The following is a 25,407-nucleotide window of genomic DNA, read 5'->3' as shown; positions in this document are numbered from 1 at the left end:
TCCCTAGGAGTAGAAAACCTTAAAGAGCTAGGCTGACATTTTAAAAGTTGATTTTCCCCTCAGGGCATTTGCAAATTTTTGGCGCTTGGTTAGAGGTTGAGAATCTAGGAAAAGGGCTTTTAATAAGAGGTAGAGAAGCCAACAGAGCTTTTGACAATCTCCAGCGTTGCTGAGACAAAAATTGGAGTTTGGGGCTGCCAAGGTAGTCAGAATTGAGGTGTCATGTTCTTGAAGAGAAGGAAACATAGTGGAGTAAGCCTGACACTCAGGGCTCTTCTTCTTTGAGGTATTTGTTAAATCTGTAATGTCATAGGACCAGAAGGCAAGACACTAAGCAGAAGACCTCTAAAAGGCAGAGTAGTATTTTTAGCAGTTGTATGGTGCCAACGACAACCTATCAAGGAGTATGGACCCTAGTAAATACTGTAGGATTTCAGTTTAAATTTCAGGAGAGCTATAACATAGGATTGGAGGAAAATGAGAAGGCTTACAAAGACTGTAACCCAACCTTTAGGTGGTTCAGTCCTCAATAGAAATGCTGTAATTTAGCATGGACAATATTTAGCATTTAATGAAAATTTATCTGGCAAACCAAGATATAAGGCCCTCCCAAAAGAAGTAAAAAAAAAAACCAGGGGTGCCTGGGTGGCTCAGTCATTAAGCATCTGCCTTCAGCTCCAGTCATGATCCCAGGGTCCTGGGATTGAGCCCCGCATTGGGCTCCCTGCTCAGCCGGGAGCCTGCTTCTCCCTCTCCCACTCCCCCTGCTTGTGTTCCCTCTCTAGCTGTGTCTCTCTGTCAAATAAATAAAATCTTAAAAAAATCCCAAAAAAACAAAGAAGTAAAAAAACCAGACCTATAGATGACTGAGATATTACAATTTTTGGACAGGCAATTTATTATTACTGTGATTAACATGTTCAAAAAATAAATGACAAGGTAGATGTTTATAGTATAGAACTGACAGCAATAAAAAAGAATCAAGTAATATAGGAAATAAAAAAACATGACTATTGAAATGAAGAACTCAACAGATGTGCTGAAATGCAGATTGGAGAAAGTAGAAGAGAGGATAGTGAACTAAATGCCAGGTCAGTACAAATATATAAGCTGAAACTTGAGGAGGAAAAATGATAAGAAATACAAAAAAAAGATCATAAAAGACATATGGGACACAATAAAAAGGCGTAAGATATGAGTAACTGGTGTCCCGACTGGAAAGAGAGGAATGCAGTATCTAAAGAGATAATGGTTGGAAAATCTCCAAAACTGGTAAGAGTCATCAGTCACAGTTTCAAGAAGTACTAAAAACCCCAGCAGGATAAATACAAGAAAAACCAGAACCAAGTCCAAAGGTAAAGTCAAAGAAAAATTCTAAAAGCAGACAAAGAAAGTAGAAATATATCCAAAGAAGCAAGAATAAGACTAACAACTGACTTCTTGACAAAAATAAGAGAATCCAAAGATTATGGAAGGTCATCGTTAAAGAATCAAAGAATATAACTTCCAATGTAGAGTTCTGTACTTACTGAGAGGAAAAATAAAAGATACCTGCAGGGGCACCTGGGTGGCTCAGTTGGTTAAATATCCCACTCTTGTTTTCGGCTCAGGTCATGGACTCAGGGTTATAAGACTGAGCCCTGTGTTGGGCTCTGTGCTGGACATGGAGCCTGCTTCGGATTCCCTCTCTGTCTCCTACTCTGTATGCAACCCCCCCCCACCGACTCACTCCCTCTCTTTCTCAAAAAAAAAAATCTGTAAACAAAAACTAAGAGAATTCACACACTGAGTGAAAAGTAAAAGAAGCTGTGTAGGCAGAAGAAAAATAACAATATAATTCATAATTCTCCAGATGAAAACATGGAAATACAGGAAGAGGAGAAAAATAATGGAAAGAGTAAAATTCAACTACACAAAATGATTAACAGTATTTTGTCACTACAAGGCATTAAAATGTAGAATTAAGGTGACTGACAACAATAATACAAAAGGTTGGAAATCTTAAATGGAATTAAAATGTTCTAAGGTCCTACCATTGTATGAGAAGTGGCAAACCTTATAGTTTATATTTGACTTTAATATGTCAAGGGTACATTTTGTAATCTTTCGGGCAAACATCAAAAGGATATACAACTGCCAAGCAAATAGAAAAGGAAATGAGAATAAAAAATACCTGTTCAATCTAAAAGAGGCAGGAAAGAAGAAAAAAAAGAAGATAAACATGTGGCAAACAGGAAAAAAAAAGTAAGATGTGAGATAGGAATCTAATTATATGAGTAATGTATATTAAATATAGACTCCAATTAAAAGATAGAATGAATTAAAAAAAACAATAAAAAGTGCATTCCAATTACAAAAAGAATCTTGTATTTAAGAACATAGAAAGGTTGAAAGTAAAAGGATGGAAAAGCCATGCAAATACTAAAACAACCTAAAGCTGGCATAATTATACTAATAATAGATACAAAAGATATTCAGGTAAGCATCATTAGAGGTAAAGAAGGATATTTCCAAATGATAAAAGGTTCAATCCATCAGGAAGATACAAGAATTCTAAACTTATATACATGTAAGCTATATACAAGTATATATAACTTACACATGAAAGATAGCTTCAAAATACATAAAGCAAAATTAGATGGAACCAAAAGAAGAGATATAAAAATCCCAATCATAGCAGGACACTCTAATAAATGTCTCTCAATAACTGATAAAACAAGCAGACAAAAACTAAGCAAGAGTATAAGTGATCTGGACAACAAACTCAACAAACTTGACTTTACAGTATATACTAAGACTATATTTAAGAATGTCAGCATATTAAAAAAAAGAATGTCAGCATATACATTGTTTTCAAATGCACAAAGAACGTGTATAAAACTGACCATATGATGTTCAATAAGACAAAATTTCAACAAATTTTGAAGAACTCAAAATCATTCTGCATATCTGACTACAATGAAATTAAACCAAAAATCAGAAACAAAAAGATAATTAGAAAATCTCCAAATATATTTCAGATATTTAAAAATTAAGCAAAACTTCCTAAATAACTTATGGATTAAAGAAGAAATCACAATAGGAATTAGAAAATGTTTTGTACTAAAAATAACAAAAATAGACATACCAATATTTAGAAATTAAATACATAAAAAATAGAAGAAAGTAAATAGTATCCAAAATTAAAAAAAAAAAACACCAAACATTCAATGAAGAAAATCAACAAAGGCAGAGTTGGTTCTTTTCTTTTTTCTTTTTTTATTTTATTTTATTATTTTTTAAAGATTTTATTTATTTATTTGAGAGAGAGAGAATGAGAGACAGAAAGCAGGAGAGGGAGGAGGGTCAGAGGGAGAAGCAGACTCCCCGCCTAGCAGGGAGCCCGATGTGGGACTCGATCCCAGGACTCCAGGACCATGACCTGAGCCGAAGGCCGTCGCTTAACCAACTGAGTCACCCAGGCGCCCCGGTTCTTTTCTTTTTTAAAGATTTTATTTATTTATTTGGGGGAGAGAGAGAGCACAAGCAGACTCGATGGTGACCAGGGAGTCCATCATGGGGCTCAATCCCAAGGCCCTAGGATCATGACCTGAGCTGAAGGCAGATGCTTAACCAACTGAGCCACCCAGGTGCCCCACTTCTTTATAAGACTAATAAAACTGATAAATCTTGTCATGGCCATGAAAATGTGCCTCTCAGATGTGCCAAGTGGAGCTATGCTTTGAAATTCACCACTGCATTCATATTGAGGCCATGCTTCCCATGAGCACAACAGAAATAGCATGGAGACCTATTCCTGAGATATGTGGGACTCCTTTGGGCAACTCTGGCTTGAGGACTCCTCTCTGGCCTTGTCAAAACTTAATTAATATTGCAATCTATGACTCTTCCTTCCCAACCTTTCTTCAGTCCTGCTCTCCAGCACAGGGGTCAGACCTGCACCACAATTTGAGAGGTCTCCCTGTTTCCTCTGGCTCCTAACTTATCTTCCATTACAGGTGTTTCCTTCAATAAATCTCTTGAATGTCTAACTTCATCTTGGCATCTACTTCTTTGAAAATCCAAATTAGCATAAACTTATAGGAAGAGTGATCAAGGAAAAGAGAAAGAACATAAATTTAATTCTAAGATTAGGAATTAAAAAAGGAACATCACTATAGATCCTATAGTAATTAAGAGGATGAGAGAATATTAGAAATAATTTTATGCTAATAAATTCAAATATTTAGATAAAGTAGACAAATTCTGAGAGAAAAAAGAACTTATCAAAACTGACACAGGAAGAAATAGAAAAAAACAGACATTCCTATTCAATTAAAGAAGAATCTGTAATTAACAGATTCCTAGATCTAGGCCCAGATATTTTGATGGGTAAGCTCTTTCAAATATTTACATAAAAATAACCTCAAGCTTATAAAATTCTCCCAGAATTAACTTTATAAGGTCATCATAATGTTCCTACCCAAACTAACAAGGACGTTACAAAAAAGGAAAATTAAGAAACAAACTCTTTCATAACAACACTGCAAAAATATGAGAAAAATATAATCAAATCAAATCCAGTGATACATTAAAAGAATATCATGACTATATTGGGACTATCCCAAGAATGCAAAGGTGATTTACCCTTCCAAAATCAAGCTGTAATTCACACATTAAAAAAAGTAATAATACTTTTAATAATCTAATAGATGCAGAAAAGTTATTTGATAAAATTCAACATCCTGGGCGCCTGGGTGGCTCAGTTGGTTAAGCAACTGCCTTCGGCTCAGGTCATGATTCTGGAGTCCCGGGATCGAGTCCTGCATCAGGCTTCCTGCTCAGCGGGGGGTCTGCTTCTCCCTCCGACCCTCTTCCCTCTCGTGCTCTCTCATTCTCTCTCTCAAATAAATAAATAAAATCTTTAAAAAAAATAAAAATGGATAGCATCATTCCCTGAGATCTGCTCTTACTGAAATGGATCAATATGAAAATAGACAAATCTGAGCATCAGAAGACCTTCTAGTCTATCTGATGCATGATCTCTGTAGTTCTGAGAAGCTAAAGTATTTAAAACAACAAGGGCTTGTATCTGGAGTTGTGAGGTGTGTGTGCATCTGTGTGTACAAAGGTGACAGTGGGTAACTGAGGATTTGTTGATGGATGATGAGATTGGGGGGTGGATATGTGTGTGTATGAAAGACTAATCAGTTCTGAGCAATGATGGAAAGGTTTTCTACTGAACTTTATAACTATGAAGGTTTCTATACTTGATCTGAACTCAGAATTAAAAAAAAAAAAGATAGTATCAAAAAACAAATAATAAGCGGGACGCCTGGCTGGCTTAGTTGGTAGAGCATGTGACACTTGATCACAAGGTCATGAATTCAAGCCCCATGTTGAGCACAGAGCTCACTTAAAAAAAATACAAAAAACAAATAATAGGAATATTATAAAAGTTAGATATGTGAGACCATTATACTGAAAAAACTAACATTTTGAGAAAAATTAAAGACCACTAAATTAACAGAGAAAAATACTCTATGGATTGGAAAACACAGTATTGTAAAGATGTCAATTCCTTCCAAATTGGTTCACAGATTCAATATAAAATTCAATTCAATAAAATTCTAGTAAGAACTAAAAAAATTTCAAGGGGGCAACAACAATCTGATTCTAAAATTTATGTGGAAATGCAGAGGCAAGAAAAGCCAGGATAACCTTGAAGAACAAAGTTGGAAGTTTGGCATTACCAAATAAAAAGACTAATTATAAGTTAAGTAATTAAGAGACTGTAAACTGGTTATAAGGATAAAGAAAACAATGGAATAGAACAGTCTAGAAAAAGACTCACAGATATAAGATAATGTGAAATGTGACAAATGTGTCAATTTACTGCAGTAAAGGAAAGGATGTTCCTTTTAATAAATGATTGTGGGTCAACTCATTACTCATATGGTCAAAAGAAATGAATTATCCCTCTACCCCGTAACCATATATAAAAATTAATTCTAATTCCAGAAAGGACTGTAAATCCAGATGAAAAGAATAACATAAAAATTTTAGGGATAAGAAAAGAACAACAGGAAAATCTCTCTCTCTTTTTTTAAAGATTTTATTTATTTATTTGAGAGAGAGAGAAAGCATGAGGTGGGGAGGGTCAGAGGGAGCTGAGCAAGGAGCCCGATGCGGGACTCGATCCCGGTACTCCAGGATCATGACCTGAGCCGAAGGCAGTCGCTTAACCAACTGAGCCACCCAGGCGCCCAACAGGAAAATCTCTTAATGAGCTAGGGATATCCAAAGATTTTCTTTAAAATAATATGAAAAGTATTACCCATAAGGGGAAAACATTATTAACTGGATTATATTAAAAATGAAGAACTTTATTTCTCAAAAGATACCATACAGAGAATGGAAAGGCAAGCCACAAGGTGGGAGAATATATTTGTGATACATTTATCTAGCAAAAGACTTGAATGCAGACTGCAAAAAGAATTATACATCAATAAGACAATCTAATATGGCAAAAGACAGGAACTTTACAAAAGAAGATATCTAAATTCTAAAAAGAGATGAAAAGGTGCCCCATCTCACTAAATTAGGGAAATTCTAATGAAAAACACAATGAGAAACTAGAGCATACTCACCAGAATGGCTAAAATAAAAAACATGGATGGTAGAAAATGCTGATGAAAATGTGGAAAAATAAAAGCCATTCTATATACTTCTGGTGGTCATATAAATTGATACCACCACTTCGGAAAACTAGAAGTGGAACTCTTCTGTAGTATAACTATGGTGGTGGTTGCATGATCTTATGCATTTGTTAACGCACGCAGAACTGTGACACCATGAGGGGTGAACTGTACTTATTAAAAAAACCAACCTAGATATGAAAGGAAATCAAAATGGAATACAAACTCTTAGAAATAAACCTAACTGTATTACAAATGAATAATGTAACCACATTGAAGTGGATGGAATAAAAGAACTAACCTGAAGTGACTTTGGATAACAGTATTTTGACTAGACATCAGAGGGCTAAAGATAAAAAGAACTGTAAGCAAATATTGTACTCTAGGAAGTAAATATGTTTCGCACAAGGGTGTGGGTAAGTAATTCAAAACTACTTTAGGATGGAACAAATAAGTAAATAAATTTTAGATAATGAGAGCCAGAACTTTCAATGTCAGAGGAAGAAGTCAAATGGAAGGAAAGGGTGTAGGCTAGAATGAACTCTGTTGTTGGACTGGAATCAAAGGTATCAGCAGTTTCAACTCATGGAATTCAAATATATAAATAGATAGATAGATATGGAAATAAATACAGATGGATATGTATGCATGAGTTATTATATGTACAAATATTGCCAATCTATTTGCTAAGAGGGTCCCAAAGCAATGATTCTCAATTAGCAATGAGCATGTCTAGCACCCAGATCTGGGTTTCTAAATATTGTTTGCTAATTAAAGGAACCAGGGTTACTTGAAGAAGTGGTTGATTCTAGGACTGTAGCAGAGAAAATACAAGCACCTAAAGCATCATAGGTTGTCAAAAAGTAAGATAATGCTCAAAAAAGGATGGAGACAGAGCAAGATAAAAAGTCTATATACTGGGTGATTCTACTTCAAAAAGAGACAGAACTAATTGTTAGTAGTACAAAACCAAAATAATAATGGCTTCTGAAGTGCTACAAGTGTTCTGTCTTGATATGGGGGTAGTGACATAGGTATGTTCACTTAATAAAAGTAGTACCAACTTCATATGCATAAAACTTAATAACAAACTATATAAGATGCTTTATATTTTGATTATGGTGATTATTTAGTGAAATATATGTGCACTTTATGTAATCTATACCTCAATAAATCTGACTAAAGGTCTTACCAAAATAATGCTATAATGGGGTTAACATTTGCCTAGGCTAATCTCCCAGGGCTAGGTCTCCCCAGGGCTAGGTCTGAGATCACTACACCATACAAACCATGCCCCAAAGATATTCCTTTGTCAGGAATGTGACAGTTCCACATATGTTATTCTAAATTATTTTTGACCTCTTGGTTAATTAAAGGACTTTGTCTTTTGTGGTTACAAAAATCGAAAAATGGAACATGAGTTAATATTCTAGTTGTTTATATTCCTAGTTAAGAAATATACATTCTTCAAAATCCAAAGAACTTTTTTCTATGAATGTCATATATAGACATTCTGAAAGAATGCTACTTAATTTGTTCTATCTACACCATCACCAACCTATACCAACAAGATCATCATTTAAAATTGTTTTGGCTGTAGTAGAGAGAACATTTTCAAAATGACTTATAACAATTTTTTGTAGGAATAGGAGTTCTGATGATGCGCTGACATTATTCTTCCAGCTGCTGAAGTTGTTTTTCTTTAGAGTTTACATTTTTTATTCCACACTTTCTGTACTTTATGTCTACCAGAATTGTAAAGCACATTGACCTTTTCTTATAATGTACAGCACTGAGTACTAACAAAGAACATGAAAACTTAACTAGAAAATGGGGTGACAAGTTTCTTTAAGGTCTCAGGAACATGAAGACAAGTAACTCCAATAACCCCATTTACTTATAAGGAAATGATAAAGGGCACTACGATGTGACTATCTTAAATTATAAGCTAATCAAATGCAGTTACTATTTAAAATAATATATGTAGATTGCTAGTAATAGATGAGTACATGACACTTCGTGATGTATCAAGAGAGAAGCATTCACCAAGACTTATTGAAATACTAGATGCTTAGCTGCTAAAAGGTTCTGCTTCTATTATCCCACAAAATCATAAACTTGAGGCAACATTATCGAATCACCTAATCCAATGGCTCTTAAAGTGAGAGATGGAGGATAGACAGCATTGCTATATTACCTAAGGGATCTTTTCAACAAATAGACAACACTACACTTCCCATTCCACAGACTCTACAACCCCCATTCTCATACATCTTCTTGAGGATGTATATTCTAATACTCTTCACAGGGATGTATCAGGTTGAATCGAACATACTTCTATGAAGGCAGGGCTATATTTACTAAAAGTCCACTAGGTGATTCTGACATGGCAGCCCCTGTCTTCCAGTTGAAAACCTAATGACCTAATCTATTTCCTCCTATTGGGCAAAATTACAATTCAAACAACCCAGAAAGAATTCTGAAAGTATTCAGAAAAGTCTACAATTTATTCTTTAGTGGACCTATTTCATTGTGTCACATATGAGCCAAAGTGTGAAATGCATTATTTTCGATTTAGAATAAAAATCTTACTGCTTTTTCCGATTTTTAGGGACATATTTAGTACAGAAATTTGGAGAAATGTAAACTTTCTGTAAAGACATATATATCTGTATATGTTGTATGTATGTATATATATGCATGTATATAAAATATTTATTTTTAAAATTGTTAGTATAATAAGGTGTTAATATATGAAGACCTCACTAGTAGGTGCTGTCTGGTAGGTAATAAAAATCTTTAGTCTTAGTTTTTTTACATTTATAGACATAGGAATGACCTCCTTGACCTGACTCCCATGCTACCTAACAGGTTCATTTAATATTTATTAAGAGGATCAAAATGTACAGAATCATATTTTCTTTCCTGCCGTCATTCCTGGCTTCTCACTCTTACTACTTTCCAGTGCTCCCTGCCACTCCCTCCCCCAACACCCCAAAAAAGCTTGGAACTCAATTAGCCTGCAAGCAATGAGACAACGGTTGATAGTGACAAAACTTCTGCACTAGATGGATATACAAAATGGATACACAACTGAAATAGAGGTGACCAAAAAAACCCAGGTGTTAAAGACTTTAGATTCACAATTTAGCAAAGAGGAATTTAAAGAACTACATGTGTAAAATAACAGAAAGTGGTTTATAGACACCATATCTCAAAAGGAGAAAGGTCTCTAGAATTAAATACCAGGAAAACGGATTTTGTTACATTATTGCTAAATGCCAAAAACTTAGCAATGATCATTTAAAAATACTCTACCGTGTGAGGTTTAAGGAACAATGATTCCTAATTAGTGTTTTAATAAGTGTGTTAGCACTGCCTTGTGCCATTCTGGAATGTCACTTATGGTAAATTAAGGGACACTTTCCCTCCCTATCTTCCATTAGTATTTTAATGCTAGGAGGTGGGAAAAAGCTGATCCATATTCAAGAGCAAAGGAGGAAAAACAATAACAAATTGGCATCTCTTCTGTGAATTGCCCCACAGGCCAAGCATTTTTATGTTCTTAATCATTATTAAATGACTTAACATGACACCCAGAGCCTGGCGAATGATTGCATCCTGACATGAGAACGAATTACAAATGAAATGAAAGATCAAGCCGTATTAGAGGATTGCCTCTGGGAAATGAAAATCTTTAATTCTCTTTTATTATTGACATTTATTTGGCTGCCATGAATAACAACATAGCAAAGAGATTCAGCTATGCTTGTGCACTGAATAGCTTATCCCAGGGCTCAAAACTGCATTAACATTTATCATGTTTGCTTTTGTAGCTGACACCACTGAACAGATTCTCTATCCATCTTGTATTTATCATGCATTGCAGATATACTGCATCCTCTAATTTAAGTTCATTTTCATATAGTAGGAAGAGCAAAGATTAGCCAATGTCTTTCCTCAAATAAATTCCTGCTAGTAAGTATTCCTAAGAATGGCTTAATAGATTTAATAAAGAACAAAATGAGTTGACAAAGAAATTGAGTCACAGGAAGGGGGGGCTAATTTTAAAGGTTTCAACTTTGGGGAAATTGTGCAAATTCACAATGAGGAAGACACTTGTATGATATGTGTATCAGGAATATATAAAGCCTTAAAATAAATGTCTCCATAAAGAGCAACCAAATAGCATTTTATGAATCTGAAGGCAGTACTACAGTTCCTGTAAGATAAGAAGTCTGCATGTTTTTCACTTTTCCAAATAGTGTTCATTGCTAAGACAGAACAGGCCACATACAATACGAAGACAGCAATCCAGATAGTTATTATCAATGCAGGGATATCTTTTCATGACATTTCTCTTCTCCCTTGCACAAATTAATAGCACTACTTTTTCTGTGATAACAATCAAAGATTATATGGTACCTGATGCCTTTGCACATATGATCCTCTTCACTAATATGACTGGATTGCCCTCCTTTCTTTAAATTCTTCCTAGAATTCAAGGCTCAGCAAGGATATCAATGTATCTTGAAAATCACTTAGTATCTCTGATTCTTTTTTTTTTTTAAGACTTATTTATTTTAGAGAGAGAGAGGGAGTGTGAGCATGAGCGTGGAGAGGGGCAAAGGGAGAGGAAGAGACTCTCAAGCAGCCAGATGTGGGGCTTGATTCCATGACCCCAAGATCATGACCTACGCAGAAACCAAGAGCTGAACTCTCAAATGACTGAGCCACCCAGGCGCCCCTGTATCTCTGATTCTTGACTGAAAATTATTTTTTAGTTTTCTATTTTATAATTTTAATCATGGAAAATTTTAAACATATACACAACTGGAGGTAATAACATAATGACCACCCCTCGTATACCCATCACCCAGCTTCTACAATTATTAACTCATGATGAATCTCATTTTATCTATAACCCCACTTCACTATTTGTCACTCACTGAATTATTATGAAATAAATATTTTTGGAAGTAAGTCTTTGAATCTTGCTTTTGACAATTCTAAAGTAAGAAACTCGGAATGAATTAATTCTAAGGTTCCTTCTCCCCAAAATTTGACAATAATTTCTTCTTTGACCCTTTCCAGGCTTATAGATTTAATTGAACAAAAATTTACTTCATATTCACTATAACATCTTTCTTCCAACTTAATCAATTTATCTCCTTCTCTGCGTCAATACAACCTATATAGTCTGTACCAATAATCAAGAAGTATAATTATACTTCTTTGGATTTATATTTTTATGTATATTAATTTTATTTCCAACTTAGATGCTTAAGGCTCATATCTTAAATCTCTATTTAACAGTGTACTAAAAGAAACACAAAGGTAATTAATTGCTATTGTTTATAATAATTATTAATTAACTGATGCATTTTAATTTTAATGGTTCAGACAGAATTAACAGGTTTGTATTTGGCTTTAATAGTAGATAGCATCATACTGACAATATTAATCATTTTAACCAATAAAATGCTTGTTTATTAGATGAAATTCTTATTATATTTCTGTGTCATAAAATAGATGACTGAGTAAAAACAGAAGTGAGGTTTTCTTCTTGAAGTTTAAAGCTGAGGAAGTAATTTATCTCTGGATTTTATTTGTTTATAATTAGATAAATTCAGGGTGCCGGGGCAGCTCAGTCGTTGAGCGACTGCCTTGGGCTCAGGTCATGATCCCAGGGTCCTGGGATTGAGCCCCACATCGGGCTCCCTGCTCGGCAGAGAGCCTGCTTCTCCCTCTACCTCTGTCTGCCACTCTGCTTACTTGTGCTCTCTCTCTCTGTTAAATAAATAAATAAAAATCTTAAAAAAAAAATTAGATAAATTCATTTAAGTTAAGCATTGTAATTTGCTAAGTAAAATTTTTTTCAGGAAAGACATTACTAGATTGACAGTATCTCCAAAATACCAGAGTAAATAAACTAAATCAAAGTGGATTTACTCAATTGAATTTTAATAAATTACCTTCTTGAAAATGAAATCTTTTCTACTGAGACAGAAGGTAGGTATATTTACTAAAATAAAAACACTACGAAAGGTACATTTTCACAGAAATAGAACAAACAATCCTAAAATTTATATAGAACCACAAAATACCCCTAATAGTCAAAGCAATCTTGAGAAAGAACGAGGCTGGAGGCATCACACTTTCTGATTTTAAACTATATTACAAAGATATAGTAATCAAATCAGTATGGTACTGGCATAAAAACAGACACCTGGAAAGGAGTGTCTTCAATGAATGGTGCTGGGAAAACTGCCACATGCAAAAGTATGAAACTGGATCGTTATTATGGATGTCCAACGGGTACATGAAAAGATGCTTAACAGTAGTAATCATCAGGGAAATGCAAATCAAAACCACAGTGAGATAACACCTCACACCTGTTAGAATGCCTATTATCAAAAAGATAAGAAATAAATGTAGGTGAGGTCATGGAGAAAAGGGAACACTTGTGCATTGTTGGTGGGACTCTAAATTGGTATAGTCTCTATGGAAAATAGTACGGAAGTTCCTCAAAAAATTAAAAAAAGAACTACCATATGATCCATAATTTCATTTCTGGGTATTTATCTGAAAGAAACAAAAACACTAACTCAAAAAGATATCTATACCCCCATGTTCACTGCAACATTATTTATAATAGCTAAGACAATAGCTAAGTGTCCAATGATGGATGAATGGATAAAGAAAAAAATATATATATGATAGAATATTATTCAGCCATAAAAAAAGGGAAGAAAATCCTGCCATTTAAACAAAATGGATGAACCCTGAGTGCATTATGCCAAGTGAAATCATTCAGACAGAGAAAGACAAATGCTGTATGGTCTTGCTGGGATGTGGAATCTAAAAAAAAACAAAGCAAAACTGAACTTACAAATACAGAGAACAGACTGGTGGTTGCCAGATGCAGGGGTTGGGGTGGGGTAAGCAAAATGTATGAAGGTGGTAAAAAAAAATTATGTTGTTTTCAAATAAATTATAATATAAATAATATAGAATTCTGTTATAAATGATTAATCTTCATTATACTGGGCTTTGCATACAATTTCCAGACGTACCTGTAGCCGTTATAGTATCTTCTCTCCCTTGGGTGAAAATCACAATTCGCTGCCTCTTCAGGTTCACCTTTGGCAGAGCTTGTGCCTTTCTGGCTATCTCTTTAATGTCTTCAGTCTATTAACAGAGAGGAGGAAAAAGTTCTCATAACCAGTACAATAAAGCAAAACTACTAGTAGATTAAGGATTTAGCTTGTCATGTTCAAAATAGGAGAGGTAACACCCCTATTATAAGAGTTATTCTTTTAAAATTTCAACGATATACAAAAGTAAATAGTACAATAGCCTCCAAGGAACCCACCATCAAGTTGCAACAATTTTAAATTTATGATAAATTTTATTTCATCTATAGTCTCACTCACTTACCTTTCATATTATTTTGAAGCAAATCCCAGATACAATATAATATTATCTGTAAATGTTTTATTATGTATCCCTGGAAGGTAATGACTTAAACATAACCACATAACTATTATATTTTTAAAAATTAACAATAATTTCTCAATATTAGCAAATAGCCATTTTCAAATTTCCAATTAAGGAGATTTGTAAAGAAAAAAAGGGGTACTTAATTATTTTAGAGGTTTGGAGAATTATGCTGACTCTGGAAATAATGTTGCTAAAATGCCAATTTTTTCAAAGAACTAAAATGAGAGAAGGAGATGCTGTTTCCTATAGACTTAATTTTATTTAAAAAAGATAAAGTTAAAAAAAACTACAAGGTAATTCTAGAAACTTGGATACTATTTTTCATATCACATAGGTCACGAAGTTTTTTTTTTTTTAAGATTTTATTTATTTATTTGAGAAAGAGAGAATGAGAGACAGAGAGCACGAGAGGGAAGAGGGTCAGAGGGAGAAGCAGACTCCCTGCCGAGCAGGGAGCCCGATGCGGGACTCGATCCCGGGACTCCAGGAACCATGACCTGAGCCAAAGGCAGACAGACGCCTAACGACTGAGCCACCCAGGCGCCCCTAGAATCATGTTTTTTTTTTTTAAAGATTTATTTATTTATTTGTTTGTTTGAGAGAGAAAGAGAGAATGCATGCATGAGCAGGGGAGTGGAGAGAGAGAATCCCAAACAGACTCCAAGCTGAGCATGGAGCCTGACATGGGGCTCGACCCGACGACCCATGAGATCACAACCTGAGCTGAAACCCAAGAGTTGGATGCTCAACCGACTGAGCCACCCAGTTGCCCCTAGAATCATGTTTTCAACAATTTTAGGTAATTTAAAAAATCCATGTTTGAATTCAGTGGGCCTCTAACCATCCATGGTTTGGGCTTTATTGGTACTCTATCACTGTGCAGTTTCAAACAGTTATGGAGAGAGACACAGACCAGAGGAGAAATATATCTGAGTGGCATCAAGAAAGTTTAATTAGAATATATAGGACAGAAAAATTTAGGTACTCAAGGTAGACAAGTCATAATGGTTACAATGAACATCAGAAACTATGACATTTTTAAAGGTATGAAAATTTTTAGTGAAATATTTGAATGTTGTTTGTTCACTACATACTTAAGAAATTCCAGATGAGGGCGCCTGGATGGCTCAGTTGGTTAAGCGACTGCCTTCGGCTCAGGTCATGATCCTGGAGTCCCGGGATCGAGTCCCGCATCAGGCTCCCTGCTCGGCAGGGAGTCTGCTTCCCCCTCTGACCCTCCTCCCTCTCATGCTCTCTGTCTCTCATTCTCTCTCTCTCAAATAAATAAATAAAATCTTTAAAAAAAAAAAAAAAAGAAATTCCAGATGATACATGAAGCTAAGCTTCTACTACACCTAACATGATGATTCCAGATGACCGTTGTTTCTGAAAAGAATAGCCATGTGTGGTAAGACAATGCTGCTGACCTTTCAAACACGCTGACTATTTCACTTTTGGTTGCTTATTTTAGAACAAAACTAAGCCTGAACTCTGACGATATAAGAAAAGAAATTCCCTCAGTTTTTGGGGAACGACTATTAGAAATGACTAGTAACAGCTGAAAGGACCCAAATAAAATAAAACAAAATAAAATAAAGTAAAAAAAAGCCACATAATGACAATGTTTTCACTCTCTCAAATAAATGTATACATTTAATTAAAATGACTGACATATATTCTCCCAATCTCCTTACCACACTTAAGTTTTACAACTGTCAGAATTTTGCTTATAATTGAGTACATTCATATTTAATAAAGATAAAGGGGTAAAGCCCAGAAATACATTCACTTTATCATCTTGGGAGCAGAATACCATGTACGTAATGTTTTTTAAATAGATGTCTTTCTTCAATGTGGTATAAGAAATAAATTAAGAATGAGAATCTACGGTTGTCTTCTACCAAGCCAGTGGGAAGATATATATATATATTTTTTATGGGAGTTTTGGTAACCTAATCAAAAAAACCTTTCTTATGTCTCAAATGAAATCTTATAAAAATGGCAATTCAAGACTGAAATAAACTTCCCAAATATAAAACCCAAATCTTTACAGGATGGTTAAACTTTATTCTAATTGTATCCATGTCCACAGTTCATACAAAACTCCTCTGTCACTCTGGGATCACTGTCCGTGAACACCAAATCTAAATTTCTTAACTATGCCTTCGAGGAGCCATTGCTTTGGCCTCAATAGCTGATCCCCATCTAGTATGAAAACTTTTCTTAAAACCTCAATTTTGTCTTCTCAAAGCTCAATATTTCTAGTTATGCAGCTACCTACACTTCCCTATAGATTCTTCTCCCTTATACTTGGGCTAACATCTTAGCAGAATTATGAAATTACAAGGGACTTGAAAGTGTGACACACCTAGATGTGTATATCTTGAGCAGGTAAATAAAACTCTATAAGGCTCCATTTCCTCATCTACAAAACTAAGAAAATATTTATGTTAAAAGACACTGGGGGGTGGCGCCTGAAGGACACAGTAAGTTGAGCATCTAACTCTTGGTTTCAGCTCAGGTTGTGATCTCAGGGTCATGGGATCAAGCCCTGCCTCAGGCTCTGGGCTCAGAGTGGGGGTCTGCTTAAAGATCCTCGCTCCCTCTCCCTTTGCCCCTTGCCCTGCACACACTCTCTCTCTCTGTGTCTCTCTCAAATAAAATCTAAAAAAAAAGTGATGTTGGGAAAGAAATATGCCCAAATAGTGGGCAAAAGTTTGAAGAGAATCAGGATATTTGCATAGTCTCAAAGTATCTCCCCTAAGATACTTCTCATTATAGATTAGTAGGTGAAATGAGATATTTGCATAGTCCCCAAATATCACCTCCAAGATATTTAATAAATACTATGAGAAAATAGTAACTTTACAAAAAATAAACTGGCAAACATCACCTTAACCCAATATTGAAAGTGAACATCATCAACATTAAGACAACGGGACATCACGTGCGTCCCCAGTATGATGCACTGAGAAGGGCAACTCACTTCTGTGGTATTTCTGGCAAAATGCATAACCTCAACAGAAAATATCAGAGAAACTCAAATTGAGGGGCGTCTATAAAATAATTGGCAAGTACTCTTCAAAAGGATCAAGATCATGAACAAGGAAAGAATGAGAAACTGTCACACATAGGAAGAGACAAAGGAGACATGACAAATAAATGCAATTTGTTTTCGTGGATTAGATTCTCAAACGAAAAAGGAAATTAAGGAGAAACTGGTGAAATCAGAATAAAGGCTGTAGTTCAGCTATTGGTAGCATACTAATGTTAACTTCCTTGTTTTGATCATTATACCTTCATTTGTGTAAGATGTTACATTAGCGAAAGCATAAGTGTACTATTTTTGCAAATTTTGTAAGTCTAAAATTATTTCAAAATAAAAAGTTGAAGATAATTGTTGTGAGGATGAAAGAAGATGAGGTAAGTGAAAGACCTTAATGCAATATTTAGCACATGCTAAGTATTTAATAAATACTAATTTCTTTCCTCTAATGACCATCATTTTAATACTCTCCAAAACTGTCATATCCCAAAATCTCTAGAAAGGCTCTCAAGAGTTTTGAGTATTGGGAATTCAAATATGGTATCTAATAAGGGAGGAGAGAAAGGAAAAAGGGGGGAGGAGTAGAAGAAAGCTCATACAATTTAGCTATGAGCCATGTATATAGCTCTGCAGTGCTCACTAAATCTTAACTTCTACAGGCAGTAGGTATTAGTCCTATATCCTCATTTTGTAGGGGAATAAACTGAGTCAGAGAGGTTAAGAAGCTTCCTAAGGTCACAAATATACTAAGTGGTGGAACCAGGGCTAGCATCCAAAGTCTGACTCCAGAAATTACACTCTCAACCAATATTCCATGCTATCCACAGATTGTACTGCTTTTTGAATTCCGGCAGTGTGCTTCCTGTTGTTATCACAAAACTATAGCATGTTCAACTGAAATAATTTTTCTGCCACATGCACAAGTCATTACTGATCTTGAATTTAAGTTTGCTATTTTTTTCTCTTAATTATTCTGGCTTGTATTTTACCCTAGTGATTTTCAATTTTTGATTTCTAAGATATTTCTCATTTTTCAAGGTCATTTGGAAATCTAATCTCCTCCTCCAATATGTTAGGATGTGAGTAAGAAAGAAGTGTAGTATATAAAGAGTACAACACTTAAAGAGCTGGCTCTGGTTCTGGCTCCATGATATATTAGCTATGTGTGACCTTGAACAAGTCATGTAGCCTATTTTTTTTTTTAATCTGTTGAACTGATACGGTAATACACACCCTACCTACCCCCAAAAGGTTTGTGTGAATATTAAATGTATTAATCATATGTTGGAAAAGGTTTTATATAAACTGTGAGGCATTTTATAGATGTTAAATTATGCTTTTATTGTCACTGCTGATTACACACTTAAATTTAGCATTGTCTTCCAAATTAAAGAATACACTCTCTTCTTTCCATTTTTAACAAGCTGATGATACAAATGTTAATACTGTCATAATCTACCTACTCCTATAGAATACCAATTGTGGTGTTCCCACACACTCCCTCACTTAACCATATCACATTCTTTTGTCTTCCAAACAGAACCTCCTGTAATAATTATGGTGTTCACATGATGTGTCAGTCTCCAGTCTTATCTCCTACTACCTCCTCCTCGCTTACTTCATTCCAGTTACATTGGCCTTCTGTCAGTTCTTGGGAGTATACAGTACATTATGCTCTTTCCCTTTTGGGCCTATGTGCTCTTGTTCCCTCTGTTTGAAATTTGTTTCCCTGTTGTTTGTTTGTTTTGCTTTTTTCTGTCAATACTAGATATCCGTATTTTTCAAGTTTTGCTTTCCTTAGAGAGTCATTCCATGACTATCGTATCTAAAAAATAGGAACCCCTCCCATGTTCTCTTTCACAGTATACTCTCTGGTCATTTCTGTCTTGTCTTCAGGGTCTATCAAAGTGTTAGGCACAGAGTTAGTGCTCAGTAAATATTTACTGAATGAATAAATGACTAAATGTAGAGCATTAAAAGACTACCTTTCTCTTTCTGTTAATTTACTCTTTTAAAACTGTCCTCTTTTGGGACTCAGTCACCTAGAAAAGCAGCATTATACTCTCTTAGCCAGCAGGACCTAACATAGTGTCTTATTTCCAGAAACTCTGGGTGATCGTTCATTGTATTCTTTGTATTTGTGAGGAACACAAGAACCTTAGAAAAATCTTGGGAGAATTCTTTGGGAATCAATACCGTCTGAATACTCTGTGGACTTTCTATCCAGGGTTGATCAATGGAATTTTCTGTGATGATGGATATGTTCTATATTTGCACTGTCTAATATGGTAGTCCCTAGCTACATAGGGTATAGAGTGCACTTGAAATGTGCCTATTGAGATTTAGGAACTGAATTTTAAATTTTATTTAATTTTAATTAATTTGAATTTAAATAGCCATATGTGGCTAATGGATGCCATATTGGATAACACAATTCAATACTTTCCTGTCTCAGTGGTATAAGATGATAGAGTCATCAACAGTCAGAGAAAGATTACAAGTCTGAGATCCTCTGGATAGAGTCAGGGGCTGTGGGGAAAGTTGGAAAGGGGAAAAGGATTGCTTTGTTTCCTCTATGGTCAGAAGTAATATATCTTAGAGATCTAAAATAAAATTAAAATTCGTTGCTTGGAGTAAACTGAATAAATGACCCAGTAGAGAAGGTATGAATTATTTTCATCATTTGGCATAGAGTCCATTGCACAAAGAATGAAAATACAAAGAACATTATATTTAGGCTTTGGAGGTATTTTCTTTATTTAATTTAAATCAATTTTCAATACAGCTTTTATAAAAGGTTTCGTAATGAAACATATTTTTAAGTACCTTATTTTTATTTAGGTTCTAAAAATATAAACCTTTAATCACTTCAGTTCAAGATAAAATAGATTTAAAAACACACTGCAGTCTGAACTGATTTTCCAGAATAATAAAAGGCCTCATGAAACTTTTTACCTCAAGAATTGTCATTTTAAATTCTTAGCAGGTCTGTCATTTAAATCAGGCACTATGCAATTTTCTATCTCATATATATATATATATATATATATATATCCTCTCTCTTCTGCTTTGTGCTCTGCCCAGCTCCAGTTTTTATCTCATTCTCCAGTGCCCTCCTAAGCTGCCTCTTCTTACTAAAAATTGCCCAATTCATTTTAAAGATTAAGGATTTTTTTAAAAAGAAAGATTATCTAAAATTTGCAGAGAAGCTAACCAGAATATCATAAACAATGCCACTGAAGATATTTCCTGATGAATAAACACTGGTTATTTTTAGAGGCATTTGGACTGGTCTGTTAACAGACATATCACTAGTGGCAATATTCAGTGGCTTTGGGAACTGATTGGGATTTATAATAGAAAATGAGGGTAGGACAGCAGAGTTGGTGGAAAGAAAAAAAAATGCTCACCTTTCTTTTTAATCTTTTCATTTCTTTCCTCATGCATGCCCCAATTTAGAGTTAAAATTAAGGTTGAGAGGGATAAAATGCAGATTTTGTCTCGTTTGTCACAGTAGACCAGAGAGCACTGACACATTTCTATAGGTATTAAACCATTAAGATAAAGTGATTTATTCTTGTTTGAGTCTTTAAAATGGACTAAGGAAACTTTAATGACATTTTAAAAATCACTGAATTCCCCTAGATAGCATTCCATATATGGGTTATATTTAATAACAAAAATATTCTACTCATGGCTCTTATATATTTTGCAATGCTTGTAGTATTTTAGGGAACCCATGAAGGGTGACATCAAGACACGGTGTGCTTTACCTAATCTAACTATCATTGTCAACATCACCAACAGATTAGTTTTGCTACGTTAGAAGGTAATAAGATATACTATTATAAACATCATCACTTTGTTTATATGCTGTAATCAATTATGGCAGATTTATGGTTAAAAAAATTCTAGAATTGGTAAATAAGAACTAATAGAAAGGTTAATACGGTGCCAATTAGTAGAAAATAGAAAAAGTATTTTGTCACTAAGACTGAATTTAAACCAAGCATATTCAAAGCATGTAGCTCAAGTGGGCAATAAAAGTATGAATTTGAGTTTAATAAATTATTTAAAATTATTATCTGCAGGTACTACAGAGTCATGATCATTTGTTATGTAACATGTTATATTTCTAAGCATATACAAAACCAGTTATTTTCTAGAACTAAAATACATTTTTTAATGTTAGCAGTGAAAACAAGCTATAAATTTACACTGGACAAGCTCTTATCTATGGAGAATATTGATGTAACAAAAGAGAGTTATCGATTGTTAATATTAGAACTTAACATTAGTGAAACCTTAAGACATGACTGAAAACATGTACTTATATTTTCATGATCAAAACATTTGATGTTTAAATTGAATATTACCCTGACTATATTTATTTACTTGTGAATACCAATCACCAGTTTGGGAAATTACAAAGTGAAACTTAAATTAGATTCAACAAATACTTGGAAATTTTTATTCCTTCTACATGTGACTCAACCCTATATTTATAAGAATATATTAAAACAAAAAAAGAAAACTCCCAAGCAGCTATCATAGTTCTAATAATCAAGTATTTTGAGGCAAGTTTTTCTGCCCTGATATGGTTTTTACAAAGAATATGTATACCAGAAGCTACTGTCTTCCTCCAAGAAGAGGAAGCTTTATGTCTGGTTGTCAAGTCCTATGACATGAGTAACATGCACATGTATTACTTTGTTGTTCGATAATGAATCTGCCTTTAGTACATTTAAATAATAGTTCCATCACAAATTCATACAACACTTTTCTCTAAAGAGTTCAAAGTAAGCTTAGTGATACATCTAATCAATGCTCACAGCTTCTCTAGATGGTAGACAATGCTGAGCATGTAAATAAAGAGAGTTTCTATATTCCAGCTCTAGTCAGTTTAATTTTTAAAAATTACTACCATGCAACATTCCAAGTTGCTGTAGAGAACACAGCATTCTACATAGTTCTGGCTCAATAAATATGATGCTTATAAAACTTATAAACTCAGTTTATGCATTCTCTGCCAGTTAACCTGGGTTCAGATTAAAGTCAGTGTTTTCTAACAATCAACTAGAAGATGGATATTATATAGATAAAAACATGGTCTTGTCTGTTATCCTAATTTTGCCAACAACCACCACATGGAGTTTTGAATCTTGACAACTAATACTTCCACTGGGAAAATAGAATTAGGACCTGGAAATTAAAGCCAATTATTGATACCTGGTTTCAGAAAATTAATATATGTTTTATGCTATCCAAAAAAAAAAAAAAGAGAGAGAGATGGAAAAAAAGGATTAAAACAGGAAGTTTATATGAGCAGGATTTAAATTAATCAGTTCATAACAACTGTTAAGTACAACCTTTTGGAAATTAATTTGCATAATGATAATCTACATGTGGTAGGGGTGAAATTATTTAAATGACATTATATTTCACTATTTAGTCTTGCTCCACCACTGCTTTACCAGTGAATCCTTATGAAATGTAATACAGCTAATGAGGTAGCTTTTTAACTGAACAAACTGACAGGCCCCATATCTGCAGAGGCAGCTTGAAACCGTGCCCAACCTCTTGGCTTCCCAAGAGGCTTTTCAAAATTCAATAAATAACATCTGTAGGCGATGTTGGGTGCAGACCTAGCAGAGTGCGTCATAACACTGTGCTGGCAGAACAAAGAAACCATGACGACTGCCAAGTTTCCATGGCAACTGCTGCGAGGCTCTGAGAGTATAATAGCACATCAATCACTGTCCAAAAGAACTTCATTATCAGCTAGAAAAAACCTTTAGGATCTGTTTAGTGTGCAATTGTGGGTTAACTCACCTCAAAGCCTTGCTCTCTAGCAAAAGTGGCAGCTTCCTGAAATAAAAAAAAAAGAACAGTTAATTATAAAGTGATAGGTAATGAAGAAATAATCCATTTTGAAACTCATTCAAACAGTCTTCTTTTTACACAATTATCTCAATATACCCACATAGTTCAATTTTTATTCTTACACCAAAAAAGGTTTCTTTTTTTCCCTTGGCATGAAAAAAAATAAAAAGGCAGCATAATGTCAACACACTTCACAAGTTAGAATAAAGAAGATATAGTGCATGTTTTTACTGTAGCTGTCACAGTGAGTTCAGGTGTTTTGACCCCAGCAAAGAAAGACAATCATTTGAAACCTAAGGAACATACTGGTGGTTGTGTTTTTAATTGAAACAATACCTTTCAGAAAAGCTCTTCTGCAGAGAAGAATCACTGCTAATAAATGTATAGATACAGAAAATCACCATTTTGCAATCCCTAATGAAATTTATTCAGGCAAGGATCATCAATGGATGCTAAATTTATTAGATAAAAGGATGACGGGAAGCTGAGTATTTCATGGAATCAAAATATCACAGATTATATGCCGGTCACGGGGGGCAAAGTGTAACTTTATAATGGAAGGATCAAGCTGTAATCACCTTAACCCAGTGATCGATCTTATCAGTTTTCATCATTAACAGTGGAATCACCAAATATTCTGTGCCTTCCATTAAGATGCAGTATAAAGGACACAGCACCACCTATAAAGTTTTTTGACCACGTTTTTAACACTAATTAATCAAAACTTTGATTCAATAACCGCAGTCTACAGAAGATATAGAGGATAGGAGAACAAGTTAAATGATACAATGAGAAAGTAAATGGACAAATCCATAAAGTAGGACATTCTACAGGACAAATAGCTTGTTCTCTTCAATAAATCAGTGTCATGATAACATTGGGGAGGGGAAAAATAACCAAGAGCAATGTATAGACCTTTACTGAATCTTGTTTTTAACAAACCATTCAAGAAAGGCATTTTTCGGACAATTAGAGAAATCTGATTATGAAACAGGATTGAGATAACATTAGGAATTATTATTTGATAAAGTAAATGTCCTTAATTTTAGAGGTTTCTTCTCAAGTATTTAGGGATAAAATGGCATGATATATATAATTTACTTTAGAATACTTAAAAAAATTAAAGTGAAGTAAAAATGGCAAAATGTTATCAACTACTAAATTTAGATGTAGTTTATCACTCAAATTTTCAATATATTGTCCTACAATTTGTTAGCATTGTCTTTGTTATTTGATGCTCTTTTCAAATTTGTATTTTGTTGCCTTTTTTTCCAATCTAAGATTTTCATGGAGCTAACTGCTCAAACATGCCACTTTTTTGGATATTTTCTATTTTCCATTTTTTCTTTCTCACTGAGGTTATTCAGAATTATATGGTCAGATGTGGGGGATGTTTTCCTGAAAAAAAAAAATCTAGATGTATTCAGTATTTCTATTTTATCTGTTTGAAAACTTTTATAGCACACAGTCTTCCTCCTCCTCAATTTCTCTTTTATATAGATGACAGGGTAACAAAAGTTGAACATTAAAAAAAGAGTTAAAATTTTTATTTTATTTTTTAAAGATTTTATCTATTTATTAGAGAGAGAGAGTACGAGAGGGGGGAGGGGCAGAGGGAGAGATTCTCAAGCAGACTCCATGCTGAGCATGGAGCCTGACACGGGGCTGGATATCACGACCCTGAGATCATAACCTGAGTTGGAATCAAGAGTCGGACGCCTCACCAACTGAGCCACCCAGGTACCCCTAGTTAAAATTTTTAAATTCACAGTTTTTCTAGGTTCCTGAATATCTTAAGGGCACAATCTGATGAACATTGCTATATCCACTAATGCTACTAAAACAGGCTATCAAATGACAAAAACACATCTGTGTAACCAAGTCCTTTCCCTTTCTGTACTCTCTGCATATATTTTAATTTTAGGACTGATACAGAAAATAGAAGCAATATTACTTTTCATCTCAATTTCCCTCTTGAAAATGAAAAAAAAAATACTGCAGACAACTGTCAAGAGCCTCTACATCTTAACTTACATTCCTCCAAAATTATCTTTGCCAAGAGATATTAATAGAAGGATGGGATTTGAGCCTGAGTAGTGAGCAGATCCAACTCAACTGAAACGACTGCCACACCAAACCATGTAAGGCAGAAAGTAAGTCAGTGTCTCCAGCACAAATTTGGGTACTATCTACGTGTTAAGGAAAACACTGGGAAAAGAAGTGTGTATGTACTTATGGTCCAATATACTAATGATATATAGAGTTAAAGACCCATTGTGAGGGCTTGAAAAGGTCGAA

The 25,407-nt window shown here is 34.4% G+C and overlaps 1 protein-coding gene and 2 non-coding genes across 8 annotated transcripts in view; 2 read left to right on the top strand and 1 right to left on the bottom strand.

Moving 5' to 3' along the window:
- ADK (adenosine kinase) overlaps window positions 1–25,407 on the bottom strand; it is a 508,350-nt gene that overhangs the window by 77,293 nt on the left and 405,650 nt on the right. For all 6 annotated transcript variants that reach the window (XM_045878144.3, XM_054508227.2, XM_045878147.3 and 3 more), the window contains 2 exons: window positions 23,059–23,094; window positions 13,754–13,868 (listed from right to left, as the gene is read on the bottom strand). In XM_045878144.3, the coding sequence (XP_045734100.1) occupies window positions 13,754–13,868; window positions 23,059–23,094 (151 nt within the window). The remainder of the gene's footprint in view (window positions 1–13,753; window positions 13,869–23,058; window positions 23,095–25,407) is intronic.
- On the top strand, window positions 4,960–5,038 carry LOC123847272 (small nucleolar RNA U2-19). The gene has a single exon (XR_006791511.1). It is a non-coding gene; the product is annotated as a small nucleolar RNA U2-19 (small nucleolar RNA).
- Window positions 5,195–5,263, top strand: LOC123847271 (small nucleolar RNA U2-30). Its single transcript, XR_006791510.1, has one exon. It is a non-coding gene; the product is annotated as a small nucleolar RNA U2-30 (small nucleolar RNA).

The sequence above is a fragment of the Mirounga angustirostris genome, unplaced genomic scaffold (assembly GCF_029215605.1).
Source record: "Mirounga angustirostris isolate CCGP_5_RB_7025 unplaced genomic scaffold, mMirAng1.0.hap1 SCAF_6, whole genome shotgun sequence".
Lineage (NCBI taxonomy): Eukaryota > Metazoa > Chordata > Mammalia > Carnivora > Phocidae > Mirounga > Mirounga angustirostris.
Note: the sequence above shows the minus strand (reverse complement) of the source record. Positions and strands in the feature narration are given on the sequence as shown.